Genomic DNA, 21,232 nt, shown 5'->3' with positions numbered 1-21,232 from the left:
ATAAAAAAAAAAAAAAATCTTGTGGTGGCTCAATATTATTGAATACTCGGGATGAACCAAAATAAAGGAGTACTGTGGTGCCATACAACTATCCAGACTCAGATGACTATTTAACATGTCAGGGCCTCCTGACTTTCCTTCAACAGTTATCTTATGGGTTCCTTTTAGACCATACAGGATAAGCCACTGTCATATATCTATGGTAGCTCTTATTACTTAGTAAAATTTTATTCCCAAATACATTGGACCCAAAACAGAAAAACACAGAAACAAAAATGAGAACGGAATACGTCCAATCAAAAACATTTAGACAATTTGAGATCTTACAATAAACATTCAGCTGCATTACAGTTAAAGAACATTTAAATCGAGTTAGGATAGTAAAATAACCCTAAAATAGTAGGGTGGGGGGGGGGGGGGCGTATTCATAACAGTAGAAAATGGTGGATCCAAGGAGGGGGAGGGATCCTGTTAGTGTCTTCCAGAGGTAGTAGGGGGGGATATACATACAGTAACCTGTAACAAAATAGGAAAGAAAGCGATGACAAACAGTTGGGACCATTAACCAAACTTTCTAAACCTTCTCCGTGGTTGCCAGATTTTAAGAAAAGTCGCTCTAGTACGAGACAATCCAATGCTGCACTTCAGGGAGCTGTAAGGAAAGTCAGTGTTTGAGTAGCAGAAGTCTAGCCGCCACTAAGAGGTGGTGAAAAAGTGGAGGGATCCAAATGTGTAATGGTGATGTGCAGATAGAGAGGAGGGCAATGTCAGGCAAGAGTGGGATAGAGGAGGATACGTGACAACCCACCACTTTAGAGCTAGAGGGCGGGTCCACCAAACATGGAATGTACCCCTACTCTTCAGACATCTCCAACAGGAGTCAGAAACATATTTTAACTAAGGCTGAAAAGTTGCTTCATCTATTATTTTAGAAGCATTGGAGTGATGACAACATATACACTGGTCCCTCAAGTTACAATATTAATTGGTTCCATGATAAATTGTATGTTGAAACCATTGTATGTTGAGACCATAACTCTGGAAACCTGGTAATTGGTTCTGAAGCCCCAAAATGTCATCCAAAAAAAAGGAAAAAGTGAGGATTAAAGAAAAATAAGTACGGTAGATAACTAATAGAGACAAAGCAAATCCTTACATAAAAGTAATAAAGATCTGCTGGGAGCTGTAATCACTGTCTATGTCAGTGTTTCCCAACCAGGGTGCCTCCAGCTATTGCAAAACTACAACCCCCAGCATGCCCGGACAGCCAACGGCTGTCCGGGCATGCTGTGAATTGTAGTTTTGCAACAGCTGGAGACACCCTGGTTGGGAAACAATGGTCTATGTAGAGGACAGGAGCTTCTTCAGGGTCCTATACAGTACACACAGTGTCCCAAATGGAGCCACCCTTACTTGGTGTCCAAAGGAGCAAATGTCCAAATGTCCTGGCACAGGTAAGGAGCAGTACAGAACGTGTAGTTCCTCCCTGTACTGTTGTGGGCGCTACCAGACAGCCAGTCAGTGCATACACTTAAGTAATACATGTGATTTACCAGTAAAATGCCCATTCTGATTGGTCAGTTCCTCCAGTTGTGACACGTTTCACAGATCTGGACTGTCCGTAACATTGTATGTTGAGTCTGGTTTCAAGTTACAATGGTCCAGAAAAGACCATTGTATGTTGAAACTATTGTATGTTGAGGCCACTGTAAGTTGAGGGATCACTGTATTGTGAATATGGGAATAGGCTTATGGGGTATTCCTGTCGTAACAACTTACTACCTATCCACTGCATAGGTGATAACGGCTAGATTGGTGGAAGTCTGATGGCCGTGACCCCCCCCCCATTGATCACCAAACAAGAGTTCAGTGTTCTCAGTTTGAATGGAGTGGCTGTCAAGTGTGTGTGCTGCCACCCCCATCAAAGTGTATGAGAATACTGAAGATAGCTGGTGAGTGCTGTTTATGGCATTCTCTGCCAGTCCCATAGCAGTCGGATATCTATTGATCTCAGCAGTCACCACATATCCTATATTTTATAACCCATTAAAAGGGAACCTGTCACACTGAAAATGACAATGTGCAGACATCGGGTTATAGAGCAGGATTTGCAGATATAGAGTTTTGTGAGAAAATATTCAGTAGAACTTGTAACTTATTGATTAAAATCTCTGCTCTTTACAAAAGAAGTTGTCAGGTGGGCAGTTCTGCTCAGTGATTGACAATCTGTATGCATACTTATACACTGAAGACTGTCAACCACTGAGTAAGACCACCCACTGGACTACTTAGCCCAAAATAAGCATACGTTTACTGAAATAGATGACACATTATACTGGAACTTTTCATGCAGATTGGTTCACCTGTCCCACCTGTCCTAAGCTATATGCAGATTAGGCTGCATTTTAACATAAAAGGCTAAAAAAAAAAAACAGCACCACACCTATCCTCAGGTTGTGCGTGGTATTGTAGTTAAGTTCCATTGAAGTCAATAGAGCCACTATTGATACCACACACAACCTGAGGACAGGTGTAGTGTTGTTTTGGAAGAAATTAGCTTTGTTTGTATTCGTGGATATGTCTGTAGATGGCTTATAGACTTTGGTAGGCAATGGTTCTTAATTTTTTTATTGGCTATAAGAAAAATACTTCAGCAAAATGTAACTAGTGTTGATTATAACTATAATAGGAGAATAGACTGTAATACCATTCTCTAGGATGTAATACAGTTTACTGTTTGATAGTAGATGCCATGTATACTAAATAAGGATTATTATTATGTGTTATCTTTATTCCTGAATGGATATTACCCCACTTGTATCTTTTGTAGAATGACTCCAGTTTCCTTAATACAATTCATGAAGCCTACATACAAGTGGTGGCCAAGAGTATGGACAATGTCAAGCTATAAAAAAACGAAATCCTCTGCGCCTGAATGTATGGAACAACCAAAACCATGCAAAGCCACCTGTGGCAGGAACAACACATGTCGTGGGGATGCATGGTTTATGGGTGACTTCTGACGAAAATGCCCATGAGGATAACATGTTTTGTTGCATGTTACCTATAGGAAGGACGTTTAGTACCATGGAATTTTACAAAGGCTTGCACATGAAATCCTTTCCTAATCTATACTCTCTTTTGTGCTTTTTATATATTATACATATTCGTCTTGCCCAATCCAAAGTTTTAATTTTCAGCATTTTAATAATTGGCTTAAAGTTACAGAAACCATTTTTGCATCACTTTATTTTTGATTATATATGATTATAGCCTTGCTGAGATTGATCAGCCATATCTGGTGCACTTTGGTCATGATTCTCTAGCTCTTAGACCTAGCAATGCACACATGTATGCTATGGTCAAATAAACATGCAGTAACCAGTTACTGCACAAACCGTGGCATTATCTTTTATATGTACCTGTTGTCTAACCAAGAGGTTGTCGCTATATAAACTTAATATGCTAATGGCATATGAAGGAACACTTTTACATTTTACCTGCCAGCCTCCATACTCCAAGCCTAAAGTAACACCAAAGCATGGCCTGGCTAGACCCAGAACACAAGCTGGACTGTGTACTGCATTGTAAGGCATGGAGCCCATTAAGTCCAATATAGATTCTGGAAGATTAGAGTTTAACAGGCAATAAAGAATAGTTTAAAAAAAGGGGTGGTAGGATTTTTCCTAAACAGAAGTTTGATCCAAATGTTCTCGCTCATTTGGACTTTACCAGTGGCTTTCTCAATGCAATATTATTGCAAGTACTGCTTCACTAGAATAGTTTTTCATTCATAAGATCACTGATAAAACATATAACTCTGAATGTATGAGGTATAGTAAGCAAGATCAAGAATGAAATGGCTTTCCTACCTTAAAAGAAATATCTGGACATATAATAAATAATATAAATGGCTCAGGGGGGGGGGGGGGGTTAAAAAATTATAATTATAATAAAAAAAAAATAAAAAAAAGCTATACTCACCTACCCAGAGCCCCCACAGCTGCTGTGCCAACACTCCCTGTCTCCACTTATGAGTTTGAGTTTTCCCTGCAGGATTGGCTCAGATAGGTAATTCTTGCAGGGATAAGTGCAGACCCAGGGTTGGAGAGTATAGCTTCTTTTTTTTTTTTTTTTTTTTAGGCCACCATGACCCATATGGGGGGGAAAAACTTTTTTTACACCCAGATAATCCATATTTAATATATGTGTAAAAATTCTGATTAATAAGTTTGTAAAAGAAATAGGAAAGATCATCCTGACAAACACCTCGGTAATTTCAGACTGGTTGCTAGAGCCATGCTTCCTGACAACCTCATACAAAAGGTTATGTATCCATAGCAACCAGTCTCTGAGCTGGATTGACCCTTTCCTGACGGTAGAAAAAAAAGGAGATAAGAAGCTTTACAACAGGATTTATAATCTTTGCTGCGTTATTAATCAGATTTTTCCCCCCAAAAAATCATTTTAGTTTAAAATGAGACTCATGGATCAGGACAATTTTATTATTTTCCATTTGTTCCTGCTACTAAACTGTTAGCTTTCACTAATTTTTTTTATCTGTTCACTTATTATGGAGATATTAAAGGGGTACTCGGCTGCTCAGCATTTGGAACAAACTGTTCCAAACGCTGGCGCCGGGAGCTCGGGACGTCATAGCCCCACCCCTCATGATGTCATAGTCCCGCCCCTCAATGCAAGTCTATGGGAGGGGGCGTGACTGCGTCACGCCCCCTCCCATAGACTTGCATTGAGGGGGCGGGGCTATGACATCACAAGCTCCCGTCTCCAGCGTTTGGAAACGTTTGTTCTAAACGCTGAGTAGCAGAGTAGCCCTTTAAAGGGACATACTACAGATATACAGAGAAGTGATCTCTTAAGCAATAACATTATATATATATACAGATATTCGTAGTATTTGTATTAACTAGGAAAGAATATAAAGATCATATTTCTTCACATTCACAGGTTGTAGCTATGCATGTGCCTTTAAATACCGCACGCACTTCTCTGTTGTGAGCTTTTAAGTTAACGTATGTTTTAACATTTGTTTCTTTTTCAGTTGTGCGCTCTGTAATCTGCCCTTCCATTCTATTAGACGATATGTTGCACTGCCCGGTAATGAGTTAAACGATCAGGTCTCTTCTACCAGTTTAATTCAGTTAAACAAAAATGCACTATTAAATGAGGGAGCTGATACGCCAAAGTATTCTAAGTAGGATATATGGACGGTACATTAATTGGCCTGGTGCCTTTTAAAGGTAATTTAGTACTTTTGGATCCACTCTGTATAGAAATGACATTGTTTTTTCTTTCAAACATTGTTTTGGTTGTTAATAAAAGTTATTAATTGTGAAAAACATAGTAGTGCTTTGGTTTTAGGTGTGTTTCCCCCGGACTGCTTGTGTCTGCTGACTACATTAGACAAGTGTCCAGTTCAGAATGAGGGAATCATGTCCTCTCTTCTTGCCAACTGAGACTTCGGGAAGCTTTAAAAATCTTATTTGGAGGAAAGCATTGTGGGTGCACGAAGGTATTACTGGTTTAAGGGGTACTCCGATTGAAAACTTTTTTTTTTTTTTTGTTAAACCAACTGGTGCCAGAAAGTTAAACAGATTTGTAAATGACTTCTATGAAAAACTCATAATCCTTCCTGTACTTATTAGCTGCTGAATACTACAGCGGAAATTCTTTTCTTTTTGAAACACAGAGCTCCCTACTGACATCATGAGCACAGTGCTCTCTGCTGACATCTCTGTCCATTTTAGGAACTGTCCAGAACAGCATATGTTTGCTATGGGGATTTCCTTTTACTCTGGACAGTTCCTAAAATGGACAGAGATGTCAGCAGAGAGCACTGTGCTCGTGATGTCAGCAGACGGCTCTGTGTTTCAAACGGAAAAGAATTTCCACTGTAGTATTCAGCAGCTAATAAGTACAGGAAGGATTAAAGGGGTATTCCTGGCAAAAACTTTTTTTTATATATCAACTGGCTCCGGAAAGTTAAACAGATTTGTAAATTACTTCTATTAAAAAATCTTAATCCTTCCAATAGTTATTAGCTTCTGAAGTTGAGTTGCTGTTTTCTGTCTAACTGCTTTCTGATGACTCACGTCCCGGGAGCTGTCCAGCTCCTATGGGGATATTCTCCAATCATGCACAGCTCCCGGGACGTGACATCATCATTGAGCAGTTAGACAGAAAACTTCAGAAGCTAATAACTATTGGAAGGATTAAGATTTTTCAATAGAAGTAATTTACAAATCTTCAATGCAGTAAAGAATAGAATAACATCGGCACTCACCGGTCTTCTCTTAAAAAAGGCTTCTTTATTGATACATACTCACAACATGAAATGCAGTAAGGGAGAGGGACCCGTGCAGGGGGGGTACGTAGTAGGCGACAGATTCTGTTTCACTCGTTATACGAGCTTCATCCGGCCATATCTACCTGGATTTCTGTGCTGCTTCTTATACATAAAAAAGCTCTTTTTACGCCAAGTTACAACTCAAACTCACTGCATTACAAGAAGAAGTCAAGAACAAGAAACGAGAGAAATTTTTACGTGATAAAACGGACTATGATCATGATAACGAATTCCAATGGCATCAGAAGAAAAATGTACCTTATAGTGCGACCAAATCTTATTCACAAAGAAGATTATCGCAGCAATTCGTTAAAAAACGCACTGAGAATGTGAATAAAGAGAAAACTTGTAAGAAACAGCAAGAACATCCTTCTAAAAATAAAAACGAAGCAGTCCCTTTAGAAGCAGTAAACACACAAGAAGAGGGAGATCAAAAAAATCTCAAGGATCCAAAGAAAAGAAAAACCACAGTCTGAACAGGACAGATGCATGTATTGAATCGAATGTCATTAATCTCACATCAGAGACTCTTGATCCAGCAATGGACACTCTCTTATCTAAAGGTCTAAGTTATGGACTGGTTGAGAAATTTAACCCAGTCTCTTTTGAGATCGACTTAGCGCGATCCCTTAGAGACATCAACCTTTTCAAGTTTTTCCAAAATAAAAAAATACTAGAGCATGACCAATGTGAAGCAGATTTACCGGTAGAAACTAACAATTTAGGTTTTTTTCCAAAAGAATGTACCCAAGTAGAAATAGAATGTTTAGAGATGTTAGCTAATGAATTCAGCGAACCGAATAATGAATGTGGGTCAAAAGCTGTCTATTTTTCCAAAGGAAAGAGATCCAGGTTTAACCCCCCGATTTTTCCGGGGAGTAGCCTGGACCTGTTTCAAAACGCAGTCATGCAAGACGTTAAGTCTATAATGTACAAAGAAGCCCCACAGAATTTATCGGCAGATGAAATTAAGACACTTAACATTTTGAAAAATAGGGAAGATTTACAGGTGGTTCGAGCAGACAAAGGTGGGGCAGTGGTTGTAATGTATAAATCTATGTATATAATCGAAGCCGAAAGGCAACTTCAGGACACCGCTACCTACACCATGTTAAAATCCGACCCCACGAGTAGAATCCTCTCTAAATTAACATCTTTTCTTCATTCAGCAGTCGCGAAAGGTACCTTATCTAAAAAGAACGCAGAACGTCTGATTCCAGATACCCCTAAGCCAGCTACCTGGTATCATTTACCTAAAGTTCATAAAGGGCAGATCCCCCCCCCCCCCGGGACGACCTATCGTCTCGGGGGTGGGGTCTGTCACTGAACACCTTTCTCATTACTTGGAATGGCTATTGAGCCCTATGCTGAAGGCCATACCTGCATACATAAAAGATACTTTACACCTTTTACAAATGATGGAAGATTTGAATTGGGAGAGGGAGTGGAAGCTGTGTTCAATAGATGTTGTCAGCCTGTACACCCGTATTCCACATGATACGGGTGTGCAGGCTGTCAAGGAAGGACTAAGAAGATCCAATAAGTCAGAAGAATTTGTCGGTTTCGTAATTGATGCACTTTCCTTTGTATTAACTAATAGTACATTTATGTTTGGAGATAGTTGGTATAGACAGGACACCGGGACCCCGATGGGTACCCCGGTGTCCTGTACATACGCAAACCTCTTTTTGGCTGAATTTGAGAGGCAGTATATTTACTCCTCCATGAATCCATACATCGGGCATCTGAAATTCTATGCCCGCTATGTGGACGACATATTAATAGCTTGGGCAGGGACCGAGTCACAATTTGACAGTTTCGTTAGACACTTAAATGAAGTGAATACAATGAATCTTGCCTTTACGTCTCAATTTGGAGGATCATCTATCGAATTTTTAGATGTTAAATTGATTATTAATGGAAATAAGATTGTGAGCGAAGGACATAGAAAAGATATGTCCAGGAATACCCTTCTTCACTATCACAGCTCTCACCCAACATCAGTGAAGAAGGGTATTCCCTACGGACAATTTATTCGTCTAAGGCGGAATAATGCCCAAGATGAAACATTTAATATGCAAGCCGATGATTTACAGAAAAGACTCATAGAAAGACAGTATCCTATACAGTTAATAAAAGAAGGTAGAGAAAGAACTACAAAAATGCAACGGGTTAATCTATTAAAAAATAAGAATAAGACACACACATTAGAACAGAAATGTTTCACTTTCACCTTTCAGAATACACCTTTGAATAGAACTATAGAACAAGCAGTTAGACGGAATTGGTACATAATAGAGAGTGATGCAGAATTGAAAGAAGTAGCTAGTAAAAAACCATTGATTTCATACAGAAAAAATAAAACTATAGGTGACATTTTGAAAAAACAAGTAAAAACTAAGAAAAATACTGAAAATACATGGCTGGAGAAATGTACCCCGAAAGGGAATTTTGCATGTAAGTCATGTAGTTTTTGTAAGTATAACGCTGAATTAAAAACTATAAGATTAGGTGCAATTACGCACACAGTAACTGATCTTATTACTTGTAGAACTAAATTTGTGGTATATGTCATCTATTGCCCATGTGGGTTCTATTATATCGGCAAAACTATAAGACAATTATGTGCTCGAATTAGGGAACATCTTTATTCGTTCCGTACCTTGAAGGGAGCACCGCGTCTTATCGCCCATATGATGGAAGCCCACAAGGGACAATTGGATCATCTAAAATTCTCCGGGATAGAAAAGGTTAAACCCAAACCGGGGATAAGTCTAGATCAATACCTCTTGCAAAGAGAAACATATTGGATCATACAAACAGCAGCAGCTGGTCCTCTCGGATTAAATGATAAAATTGATTATGCACCATGTTTTTAAATTTTCAGTTTTTAACATGCACATGTCTTAGTATATGCTTTCTTATACTGATGCACTCACAAAAATGGCGATGGTTAGCCAATGGTGAGACTCTAACGAGAACTCGCCAGGTGCATCAGAAGAGGAGGGCGGTCCGGAGCATTCACGATTGGCCGCCCGCCTGTATAAGAAGCAGCACAGAAATCCAGGTAGATATGGCCGGATGAAGCTCGTATAACGAGTGAAACAGAATCTGTCGCCTACTATGTACCCCCCTGCACGGGTCCCTCTCCCTTACTGCATTTCATGTTGTGAGTATGTATCAATAAAGAAGCCTTTTTTAAGAGAAGACCGGTGAGTGCCGATGTTATTCTATTCTTTACTGCATTGAAGATTTATACCTTGCTGAAACGTCAGAGCACCACCATACCTCTATCGGTTTATCCAAGTCACACGCCCGCCGTACAATCCAGCCTAGCCAATAGGAGCAGTGCCGAATATCACATCTTCTCTTTGCTAATTTACAAATCTGTTTAACTTTCTGGCACCAGTTGATTTAAAAAAAAAAAAAAGTTTTTCACCGGAGACCCCTTTAACCCTCTGCAGACACTTTTTAAGGCGTGTGTATTTCACAGCTTGCATTGTTGCAAGTTTAACAGCCAAAAAAGTGTAAGTACACAGCATATTCTGCAAGGACTGTGGTTATCATTGTGTACTTTGTACTCAGTAAGTTTTCCCAGTGAATTCGGTTGCTATTAACCTCCAGCCCTGAAAGTGAGCATTGTGTGGCTTACACTTATTTTTAAGACAGACTGATTGCAAAGTACAACATCCATTTTCTTAAAGCTACAGTAAACATTAAGGTTCTGTTCAGACTGCAGCAATATTTTACGGTGCTAAACTTTCAGATTGAGCTGCCTCTTCTTATAGCTATTGGAGATATCCTGTAGGTCAGTGCCTTCAGTGAACATTCACACCACATTATGAAAGAAATACAGCAAATAATTTTACTAGCCTGTGACGCCTTATTTTAAAGGAAACCTGTCATCACTTTCTTGCTCCCTGAACCATGAGTGAGCCCCAGTAATGTTTCACTACCCCACCAGCCTTGATAGATCTCTCCCTGCTTGGGTATAAGGAGAGATTGATCAATCAAGGCTGCTTGGGCCAGTAGAAGCTCCCAAGGACCTTGACTTGTGGATCAGGCAGCATGAAAGTGATGACCGGTTTCCTTTTGCTGATTGCTATGTTAGTCCTGTACAGCTTCTGTATATTGCTATAAAGCACAGGCCTACAAATGCCTATACCAGAATAATGGTTTACCAGACCAGATGTGACTGATTTTTCTACTATATCCATTGTATAAAATGGCTGGGGGGTCTAATAACAGCAGCTTCAGAAGGGCTCATAATCTGGTATTAAATTAAATTGTTCCTCTTTGTAAAAAAATTCAATTAAATGACCACTCAAAAGTTAAAGTGGTTCTCTGGTGCTTAGACATCTTATCCCCTATCCAAAGGATAGGGGATAAGATGCCTGATCGCGGGAGTCTTGCCGCTGGGGACCCCCGGGATCTTGCACGCGGCACCCCGTTTGTAATCAGTCCCCGGAGCGTGTTCGCTCCGGGTCTGAATACGGACGACCACAAGGCCGGCGGCGAGTGACGTCACGCTCCGCCTCCAATGCAAGCCTACGGGAGGGGGCGTGATAGCTGTCGCACCCCCTCCCGTAGGCTTGCATTGAGGGGCGAAGCGTGACGTCACACGGGGGCGGAGGCGTGACGTCACACGCCGCCGGCCTTGTGGTCGTCCGTAATCAGACCCGGAGCGAACACGCTCTGGGGACTGATTACAAACAGGGTGCCGCGTGCAAGATCCCGGGGGTCCCCAGCGGCGGGACTCCCGCGATCAGGCACCTTATCCCCTATCGTTTGGATAGGGGATAAGATGTCTAAGCACCGGAGAACCCCTTTAACTCGCTTATTTTTTCCCAATTCCCCGCTGATCCTGCAAAGAAGCCCTAATGGTGACCCCAATCTTTTTTGGTTACAAGCAGTGGACATCATGGCTCCCATTGCCTGACTGGTGATATCCGTAGAACAGCATTAAATTTGTTGCTGTCATAGTAAAGCTGGTCATACACAAGGCAATATTTTACATGAATGAGGACCGGGCCATTTTTATTTTTTGCACTTTTGTTTTATCCTCCTCCCCTTCTAAAAAATTATAACACTTTCAATTTTCCACCTACAGACCCATATGAGGGCTTGTTTTTTGCGCCACAAATTTTACTTGGCAAAACCAAAAACCAGTGCACTTTTCGGTAAAAATGACACCTTATATTTATTCTGTAGGTCCAAATGAACAAAGTGATACACAATTAATATAATAGGAATATAGGTGCACTACTATGGTAGATGTAAACAATGACATTAGCTAACCCTCAAAACTGTTGTAAAATTGAGACGTTAGCCAGTATATCCTTATATGAAGGACATACCTGAGCCCACACACCAATGCCAAGGTTTCTCAAGTGGTACAGGACCTAACACTAAGCTACCTGTGCCAGATAAGCAAAACCAGGATCAAATTACAGCAGCATTAGGTCCGACTTGTGGACTGCTCCCCAGTTACCTCCAGTGTGGCTGAGCACACATACAATGGGAGGGGGGAGACAGGCTACAAGCCCCACCCTGGTTGGATAATATATTGACGGCCTCAAAGGTGAAACCTTAATGCTACCCAATATGATAAAAAGGTGCATTAGTATAAACTTTAGACATTAAACAACTACATTGACGTGGTCTGAAATGGTAGGAGGTGCTCAACCCCAAGTGCAGTTGTGCACTTACGCTGGGGTGGAGGTCCTGCACTTGTGGTCCGTTGCTATGGGCAATCCCCAGCATAATGCGCGTATAATGGAGGATGCCTGCAGGTGGTCACAAGTACCATTATGACATCCTACACCAGATAAATGTGTGGATGTGTAACGCTCATAATTTTACAAAAGAACAGGAACATGGGTACACTACTGTGGTAGATGTAAACAATGACATTAGCTAACTCTCAAAACTGATGTAAAATTGAGACATTAGCCAGTATATCCTTATATGAAGGACATACCTGAGCCCGCACACCAACGCCAAGGTTTCTCAAGTGGTACGGGACTTAACACTAACCTACCTGTGCCAGATAAGCGAAACCAGGATCAAATTACAGCAGCAATTGAGAAACCTTAGCGTTGTATATGTGCTCAGCCACACTGGAGGTAACCGGGGAGCAGTCTACAAGTCGGACCTAATGCTGCTGTAATTTGATCCTGGTTTTGCTTATCTGGCACAGGTAGCTTAGTGTTACGTCCCGTACCACTTGAGAAACCTTGGCGTTGGTGTGCGGGCTCAGGTATGTCCTTCATATAAGGATATACTGGCTAATGTCTCAATTTTACATCAGTTTTGAGGGTTAGCCAAAGTCATTGTTTACATCTACCACAGTAGTGCACCTATATTCTTCTTGTTTTGTAAAATTGAGTGTTACACATCCACACACTTATCTGGTGTAGGATGTCATTGTGGTGCTTGTGACTGTCTGTCTGCAGGAATCCTCCATTGTATGCACATTATGATTGAGATCGCCTATAGCATCGGACTACAGGTGCAGGACCTCCACCCCAGCGTCGGTGCACAACTGCACTAGTGGTAGAGCGCCTCCTGCCATTTCAGACCACGTCAATGTAGTTGTTTTACTACTTTAAAATAATTATAACTTTTTGTACGGAAATTAGCATGTTCAAAAATATCCTCTTCCGACCACTATAACTTTTTTTTATTTTTCCATATACGGGAATGTGTTGGGTTTATTTTTTACGCCGTGAGCTGTAGTTTTTATCGGTACCATTTTTTTTTTTATGGGACTTTTTGAACACTTTTGATACTTTTTTTTTTTTTAGGGTATACAAAGTGACCAGAAATACGCAATTGTGGACTGGTATTTTTTTACGTGTATGCCATTGAGCGTGCAGTTAAAGTAATGTTACATTTTTATAGTTCGGACATTTACACACATGGCGATACCACATATGTTTGTTTATTTTTATTATTTATATATATATATATATTTTTTTTTTTTTTAAAGGGGGGTGATTCAAACTTTTAACTTTTTTACACAATTTTATAGTCCCCATAAGGACTATTACATGCAATCTTCAGATTGCATACACTGTTCAATGCTATGCAATAGTATAGCATTAATTAGTGTTATCGTTGCTCTGCTGCTCCAGCCTTCATCAGATCATCTATCGGACAGGGAGAAAGCAGGTAAGAGCCCTCCCCCCCCCATTCTCTCAGCTGATCGGGACACTGCGGTTTCACTGCGTAGTTGCTTGAATCAGATTCAATTTTGTTTATATGACTGTAATGATGATATGTGATTACAATATGGGAAAACAAGGTTCTAGTACCTTTTTGGCAACTCTGGATATAAGATGAGGTATGGTTGGTCATGGAGGCATACAGGTTCCGTATGTCATCCTGTGGCACATTTATCCACAGATGTTAGTTGGGCCTGTAGATCCTGCAACAGTTGGTTGTCATAGCCGACATCCCAGCTAGCTTGCCATAAATGCTCCAATGGTGATAAATCTGGTAACCGGCAGGCAGAGGAACTGTTCAAATCTGGTGGAGACAAACCTGAGAAATCCTTACTGTGTGTAGTCGAGCATTACCCTACTAGAAGCAGGAAGCCATGGAAGACAACACATATGACTGCAGGATGCCCTGTATGTATTGCTGAGCTAGTAATGTCCCTTGTATCCCTACTAGGGGTGACAGTTGTATGTGATGGCTCTCCAGATCATCACACCAGCAGGTGAGGCAGTGTGTGTCTCCACATTGTGTGGAACCACTGACCACGAGGCCTGCATACTCTAACCCAACCATTGTTAGATCCCAAACAGAACTTGGATTAATTGCAAAAGGACATGAAATTTGAGTCTGTAGCAGTCTAGGTTTTTTTTTTTTTTTATATATACACAACAACACTAGAAAACAAAGCAGAAAGTGGCTGGCTGGCTGTCAATGTCCGTACACTTACGGCCTTGTTCTATTGGAGGTCTGTGTAAATTCAGGTAAAAAAAAAAAACTATGGGAAAATATTTCACTTAATTCATTGATGTTTTCCCTCTAATTTTGCCATTTTCCAGCTAATGTAATAAACTTCAGGAAAGCCAATTTTCATCAAGACAGGACCTCAGTGACATAGATTAGGACATTGGGGGATATTTGTAAAAGGATTTACTCCCTTTTTCTTGCTTATAATTGTCTCTGCGACTACACTGTTTTTTGAGCGACTTTATACCTGCAGAGCGAGAAGAGCAAGTTTTTTCAGTTTGGCTTATGTAAGCAAGATTTGAAAATTGAATTGCAGTAGTCAGAGATTTATAACGTGCGACTGTCACAAAAAAGTTGCACACCATCAAAAAATGCCATATATTTACTCCAGCTCAACCCTGGCTTACAGATTTTGATTGCTTAGAAGAGGTGACATCAGCAGACTCCTGCAGTTATGAGGGACTACTACTACTCCCATCATGGAACAGACTTGTTTCCATGATGGGAGTAGTAATTCCCCACTGCAGGTGTCTGCCAGTGGCTGGGGAGGTTACATTAGTGTTTGTAATACTACCCCCATCATGGAACAGACTCTGTTCCATCATGGGGGTAGTAGTACAGGGGCTGAGGGATTGATCGCACAGGGTCTCACTTCTGAGACCCGATCAGAAGTTATTAAGCAGGGGAGCGGGCGGCATGGTCCACAACCCTGCGATCACCGATGTATTTTTCTTTCATTTTTAAATTCCCCGCGCGGAGCTCTGAATGGCCAATGCTGAGGAGCCATTCAGGGCTCCCTGCGGGGTTTTTAAAATGGACAATGTATATTAAAAGCGCTGTGGGGGGCAAGATATATAGGGCTATATATCTAGCCCCCAGCGCGTTTATAAAGATATAACCCCTGCCAGCGCAAAAATATAGACCCCCGCAGTATATATATTTGACCCCCCCGCCGGCGCATTTATAATGTAACCTCCGCAGGCGCATTTATAATTATATACCCCCCGCGGCGCAATTATCAATATATACCCCCCCCACCGGCGCATTTGTCATTAATGCAGTGCTATCTGTGAAAAGCGCGATGCTGCTGATAGAATACTATTCATACATAGCGCTGCAGGGGCATATTATATAGAAGTGCTGTGGGGGCCAGATAATACTATATATCCGGAGGTCACATGAATGCGCCGGCGGGGGTATATATCGATAATTGCGCCGGCTGGGGGTATATAATTATAAATGCGCCTGCGGGGGTTACATATATATACTGTGGGGGTATATATTTTTGCGCTGGTGGGGGTTATATCTTTATAAATGCGCTGGGGGGCTAGATATATAGCACTATATATCCTGCCCCCCCCCCCCCCCCCACAGCGCTTTTAATATAAATTGTCCATTTTAAACTCCCCACGGGGAATTAAAAATGTTAAAATACATCGGTGATCCCAGGGTTGCGGACCATGCCGCCTGCTCCCCTGCTTAATCCCTTAAGGACCAGGCCATTTTACACCTTGGGACCAGAGTGTTTTTTGCACATCTGACCACTGTCACTTTAAACATTAATAACTCTGGAATGCTTTTAGTTATCATTCTGATTCCGAGATTTTTTCGTGACATATTCTACTTTAACATAGTGGTAAAATTTTGTGGCAACTTGCATCCTTTCACGGTGAAAAATCCTAAAATTTGATGAAAAAAATGAAAATTTTGCATTTTTCTAACTTTGAAGCTCTCTGCTTGTAAGGAAAATGGATATTCAAAATAAAAAAAATTTTGATCACATATAAAATATGTCTACTTTGTTTGCATCATAAAATTGATGAGTTTTTCACAAAATTTTCAAACTCACTATTTTTCAGTGACCAGTTCAGTTTTGAAGTGGATTTGAAGGGTCTTCATATTAGAAATACCCCATAAATGACCCCATTATAAAAACTACACCCCCCAAAGTATTCAAAATGACATTCAGTAAGTGTTTTAACCCTTTAGGTGTTTCACAGGAATAACAGCAAAGTGAAGGAGAAAATTCAAAATCTTAATTTTTTTACACTCGCATGTTCTTGTAGACCCAATTTTTGAATTTTTGCAAGGGGTAAAAGGAGAAAATTTTTACTGGTGTTTGTAGCCCAATTTCTCTCGAGTAAGCACATACCTCATATATCTATGTAAATTGTTCAGCAGGCGCAGTAGAGGGCTCAAAAGGGAAGGAGCGACAAGGGGATTTTGAAGAGAACATTTTTCTGAAATGGTTTTTGGGGGGCATGTCACCTTTAGGAAGCCCCTAGGGTGCCAAAACAGCAAAAAAAAAAAAAAAACACATGGCATACCATTTTGGAAACTAGACCCCTCGGGGAACGTAACAAGGAATTAAGTGAGCCTTAAATTTTTTTTACATAAAATGCTTGGTTTCCCAAAAATTTTACATTTTTACAAAAGGTTAAAGCAGAAAATACCCTCCAAAATTTGAAGCCCAATTTCTCCCGATTCAGAAAACACCCTATGTTGGGGTGAAAAGTGCTCTGCTGGCGCACCACAGGTCTCAGAAGGGGAGTAGTCACATTTGGCTTTTTGGAAGCAAATTTTGCTCTGGGGGCATGCCGCATTTTGGAAGCCCCTAGGGTGCCAGGACAGCAAAAAAAAAAAACACATGGCATATTTTGGAAACTAGACTCCTTGGGGAATTTAAAAAGGGGTAAAATGAACCTTAATACCCCACAGGGATTTCACGACTTTTGCATATGTAAAAAAAAATAATAAAATTTTCACTAAAATGTGGGTTTCCCCACAGATTTCACATTTTTGCAAGGGTTAATAGTAAAGACCCCCCAAAATTTGTAACCCCATCGCTTCTGAATATGGAGGTACCCCATAAGTGGACGGCAAGTGCACTGCAGGAGCGCCACAATGCTCAGAAGAGGAGTCACATTTGCAAACTTTGCTGAAATGGGGGGAACATGTCGCATTTAGGAAGCCCCTATGGTGCCAGGACAGCAAAATACCCCCCACATGCCATACCATTTTGGAAACTAGACCCCTTGAGGAATGTAACAAGGGGTAAAGTAAGCCTTAAATACCCCACAGTGGTTTCACCAATTTTGCATATGTAAAAAAAATAATAATAATTTTCACTAAAGTGTGTGTTTCCCCCCAAATTTTACAAGGGTTAATAGCAGAAAAGACACCCCACAATTTGTAAATACATTTCTTTGGAGTAAGGACATACCTTATTTTTTGATGATTTAGGCTTGGCAGGTGCACAGCAGGTCTTGCTTGAGTTGGAGCGCAGTCAGGGACCTTGAGCTTGATATGGAGCCAGGATGTGGGACCCCCCCTCAAGGAGCGCTAATGGGGGGAGCACTGAGCCCTAAAATAGGGGAACATTATGGGGGACAACGAGCCGTAACTGGGGTAGATAGGTGGGGTACAGTGGGCCAGAAAATTATAAAACAGGATATGTTCCCAGAATCATGACCCAGAGCATAGCCAAAACAAAAAAATATATACTCGCCCCAAACCCTATGCTCTGAATCATCATTCTGGGAATGTGATGTGTGTGGCCATCCCTAACCTGTTGCTTCAAATGCGCACCCGCTCAGGTGGAGAGAGAGCGCTGCGCATTTGAGGCAACATAAAAAGTCCCCGATGATAGTGACCTATGACCCATTTTTGAAAAAACACCCCCAGAGGTCTTATCAGGTTTTGGGTTTATTTTTTCAGGTTTTTTTGGGCAATTTAGTGATTTTATGGGGGTTAATTTTGGAATGTACTCTGGACTTGGTACATTGGTCAAATTATGGAAAATTCAAATGAAAAGGGAAAATTTAGTGCTCCATGGAAGTATGATACTCCCTGAAGCAGCCTATGCAGAGGCCCGGATTATCTGGGCAAGTGTCACATTGATATGTGGTGTCCTTGCGCATCCCCTTCCTGAAACACACACTGCATTTTTTCTGGGTTCGTCCCTTCTTTCCAGTGGGGGGGGGGGGGATCACACTTGGAAAGTGCTGGCCGGGGACGATCCTGGCGCCTATAACTCCAGACCCTTGGGAAGTCCGGCCTGATCTTTCCCGCCAAAGATCAGGAACCTTAGGACTTCTTCTTGGTACTGGAGGAATGTCCCTGTGTTGCCAGCGTACTGGGATAGTACAAAAGCTTTGTACATGGCAACCTGTACCAAGTAGACCGCAACTTTTTTGTACCATGCCCGTGTTGTATGGCTTGAGGACTTGATCTGAGAGATCCACTCTCCCCATATACCGATTGTAGTCCAGAATACAATCGGGCTTGAGGACCGGTCCCACGGTACCTATCACACGGACAGGGGTGCTGCCATTCCCATGAATAGTGGTGAGTATAAGGACATCCCTCTTATCTTTATACTTCACCAACAACAGGTTATCATGGGTCAGGGCACGGGACTCACCCTTGGAAATAGGCGTCTTGACCAAATTTAGAGGGAGGCCTCTCTGCTTTTTCCGCACGGTCCCACAAGCGGACGTGGATCTGGCGGAAAGGGATTTGAACAGAGGGATGCTGGTATAAAAGTTATCCACGTATACGTGGAAACCCTTATCCAGCAATTGGTGCACAAGGTCCCAAACGAGTTTCCCGCTAACACCCAGAGTGGGGGTACATTCTGGGGGTTCAATAGAGGAATCTCGGCCCTCATATACTCTAAACTTGCAAGTGTACCCGGAGGTACTCTCGCAGAGTTTATAGAGCTTCACGCCATACCGCGCCCGCTTCGAGGGAATATACTGGCGGAAGATGAGTCTCCCCTTAAAACTGATGAGAGACTCATCTACCGAGAGGTCCCTGAGCGGTACGTAGGCCTCCAAAAATTTGGCCCCAAAGGGATCGATGACCGGCCTCACTTTTTGTAACGCCGGTCATAGGCGGGATCACCTCGGGGCGGACATGCTGCATTATCTGCATAGCCTCGAACCGCCTCCGTGACATCGCCATACTGTAAAGCGGGGTCTGGTAGAGGACGTCCCCGCTACAGTAATGACGAGCACTTGTTTTTTTGTCCAGGCCCATATGCAGCGTGAGACCCCAAAATGTCCTCATTTCCGCTGCATCAATGGTGCGCCATTCATTGGACCTGGCCAAAAAGGAATCTGGGCGGTGGTCAATGAACTGCTGGGCATACAAGTTCGTTTGCTCCACCATTAGATTGACCAGGCTGTCACTGAAAAAAAACTTTAAAAAGTCCAGATCAGTGAAGCCAGCATGGTCAATCCGGATTCCTGAGTTGCCAACAAACTCAGGAATCCGTGGCTGATAATCCTCTGGGGGGCTCTGGTGCACTTGTCTGGGGGGGCCGGACTCCTATTACAAGCGGCATTGCCACTTGTACTAGTGTCGGCCACTGGGTCACTCTCATGGGGGGTGCGTGGCCTCACCTGGCGGCGTCTCCGCCGCCGTACAGGGGACTCATCATCACTACTAGATGATGAGGAGGGTGATGAAGAACACAAAAATGTAGGATCTTCATCGTCCTCACTGGCAGATTCGGAATCGGAGGCAAAAAAAACGTAAGCCTCCGCTGCCGAAAATGCCCGGCTGGCCATCGCCTTTGTTCTGCGGGGGGGGGGGGGGTGCGGGGAAGTGTGTATGTGGTGCTTGGTGTACTACTTTATATAACGGTGTGTTATAATTGGGGGGGGGGGGGGGAACGCTGCGGACAATAAAAAATAAAAAATTGGTGCACGCAGCTCCCTGTACCCCTAATAGGACCCGGGGTAAGGGATCAGAACCTAATAGGACCCTGGGGGAAAGGGGGCAATCGGCCGTGGCATCCATTAATTCACCTGTTATTAAACGTCCGTGAACAATATATTATAATGGCCTTTATTAACGGGTGAACTTTATAGTGTGAAAGCAGCCTTACATTTGCAAAATCTCAAAATTTAAAAACAGAATGGAGGAAAAAAGCTGATTCGCTTACGTGAGACAAATTTAAAAAGGCCGTGTCACTTGTTGCACTTAAGCAAAACATTAAGAGAAAAAAAGACAAAAAAAATATACATAAGCAAGTTTTTATGAGTGTCCCCCATTGTCCTCAGTAATAAAAGTACTCAAGCTAAATGGGACATTTTAAGAGCATCCTGAATAGATCTTGTGTACTATATATACCCTACGGAAATAAATGGGTTACAAATAGGAGAAAACCAATCAGGTAACAAAAACCTTTTAGGGATGCGATAAATGGAATTTACAAAAGGGAGGGAAGTGCCATTAAACTATCCAGGTGAGAAAAAAAAAGTACTGAAAAATGATAAATCGTATATACTGGACTCTCAATAGGCCAGTGGTGGCATGATGCTGTAATCACTCGTCCCTTCACATAGTATACAAGAATAACAAAGAGAAGAAAAGAGATTTATGGTCAATTGCTCTGTACACCAACACGGCTGCATGCTGTAACCAGCGTAGTTGTAAACAGATATATAGGAGAACAAGCTGTTCCCAATGTACGTTTCTATCCCTAAGTCTAATTAAACACACTCAGGGGAACACAAACGACTGTATATGTATAATATAAACAAAGCAGTATCACAAGCGGAGTACTATATTTATAAACAAAGTACTAAATAGAGACTAGAGTTGGGGGATTAGAGCTAGGGGATACGTTTTTCAGCACTGGACTACCCCTTTAATGGTGTTCATGCTGTGCAGGCTATGCATTATGTGCAATACATTGTATGTACATACTGGACATTATATACAGTTTACCTTATAAATAATGTGCTGCATAATATCAACTGTACATTACTGATATTTAGCATATCATTCTCCATTAGAACAAAGAAGCGCCATATGTTTACTTTAGATTCCAATTATATAATCGGTGGTTGTGCTCATCGTTATTCATGTGATTTTCTATCCTCTTGCATT

At 41.7% G+C, this 21,232-nt stretch overlaps 1 protein-coding gene and 1 long non-coding RNA gene across 4 annotated transcripts in view; one reads left to right on the top strand and one right to left on the bottom strand.

Moving 5' to 3' along the window:
* The window catches only part of DCP1A (decapping mRNA 1A), an 88,321-nt gene extending 83,636 nt beyond the window's left edge, over window positions 1–4,685 (top strand). For all 3 annotated transcript variants that reach the window (XM_056524355.1, XM_056524354.1, XM_056524356.1), the window contains one exon: window positions 2,831–4,685. In XM_056524355.1, coding sequence (XP_056380330.1) covers window positions 2,831–2,911 — 81 coding nt within the window. In that variant the 3' untranslated portion in view covers window positions 2,912–4,685. The remainder of the gene's footprint in view (window positions 1–2,830) is intronic.
* LOC130275843 (uncharacterized) overlaps window positions 1–14,031 on the bottom strand; it is a 43,949-nt gene extending 29,918 nt beyond the window's left edge. Inside the window, exon 1 of the long non-coding RNA XR_008844921.1 lies at window positions 13,684–14,031. This is a non-coding gene — a long non-coding RNA (uncharacterized LOC130275843). The remainder of the gene's footprint in view (window positions 1–13,683) is intronic.
* Between the last annotated feature and the right edge of the window lie 7,201 nt (window positions 14,032–21,232).

Source organism: Hyla sarda, chromosome 6, assembly GCF_029499605.1.
Source record: "Hyla sarda isolate aHylSar1 chromosome 6, aHylSar1.hap1, whole genome shotgun sequence".
Classification (NCBI taxonomy): Eukaryota; Metazoa; Chordata; class Amphibia; order Anura; family Hylidae; genus Hyla; species Hyla sarda.
Note: the sequence above shows the minus strand (reverse complement) of the source record. Positions and strands in the feature narration are given on the sequence as shown.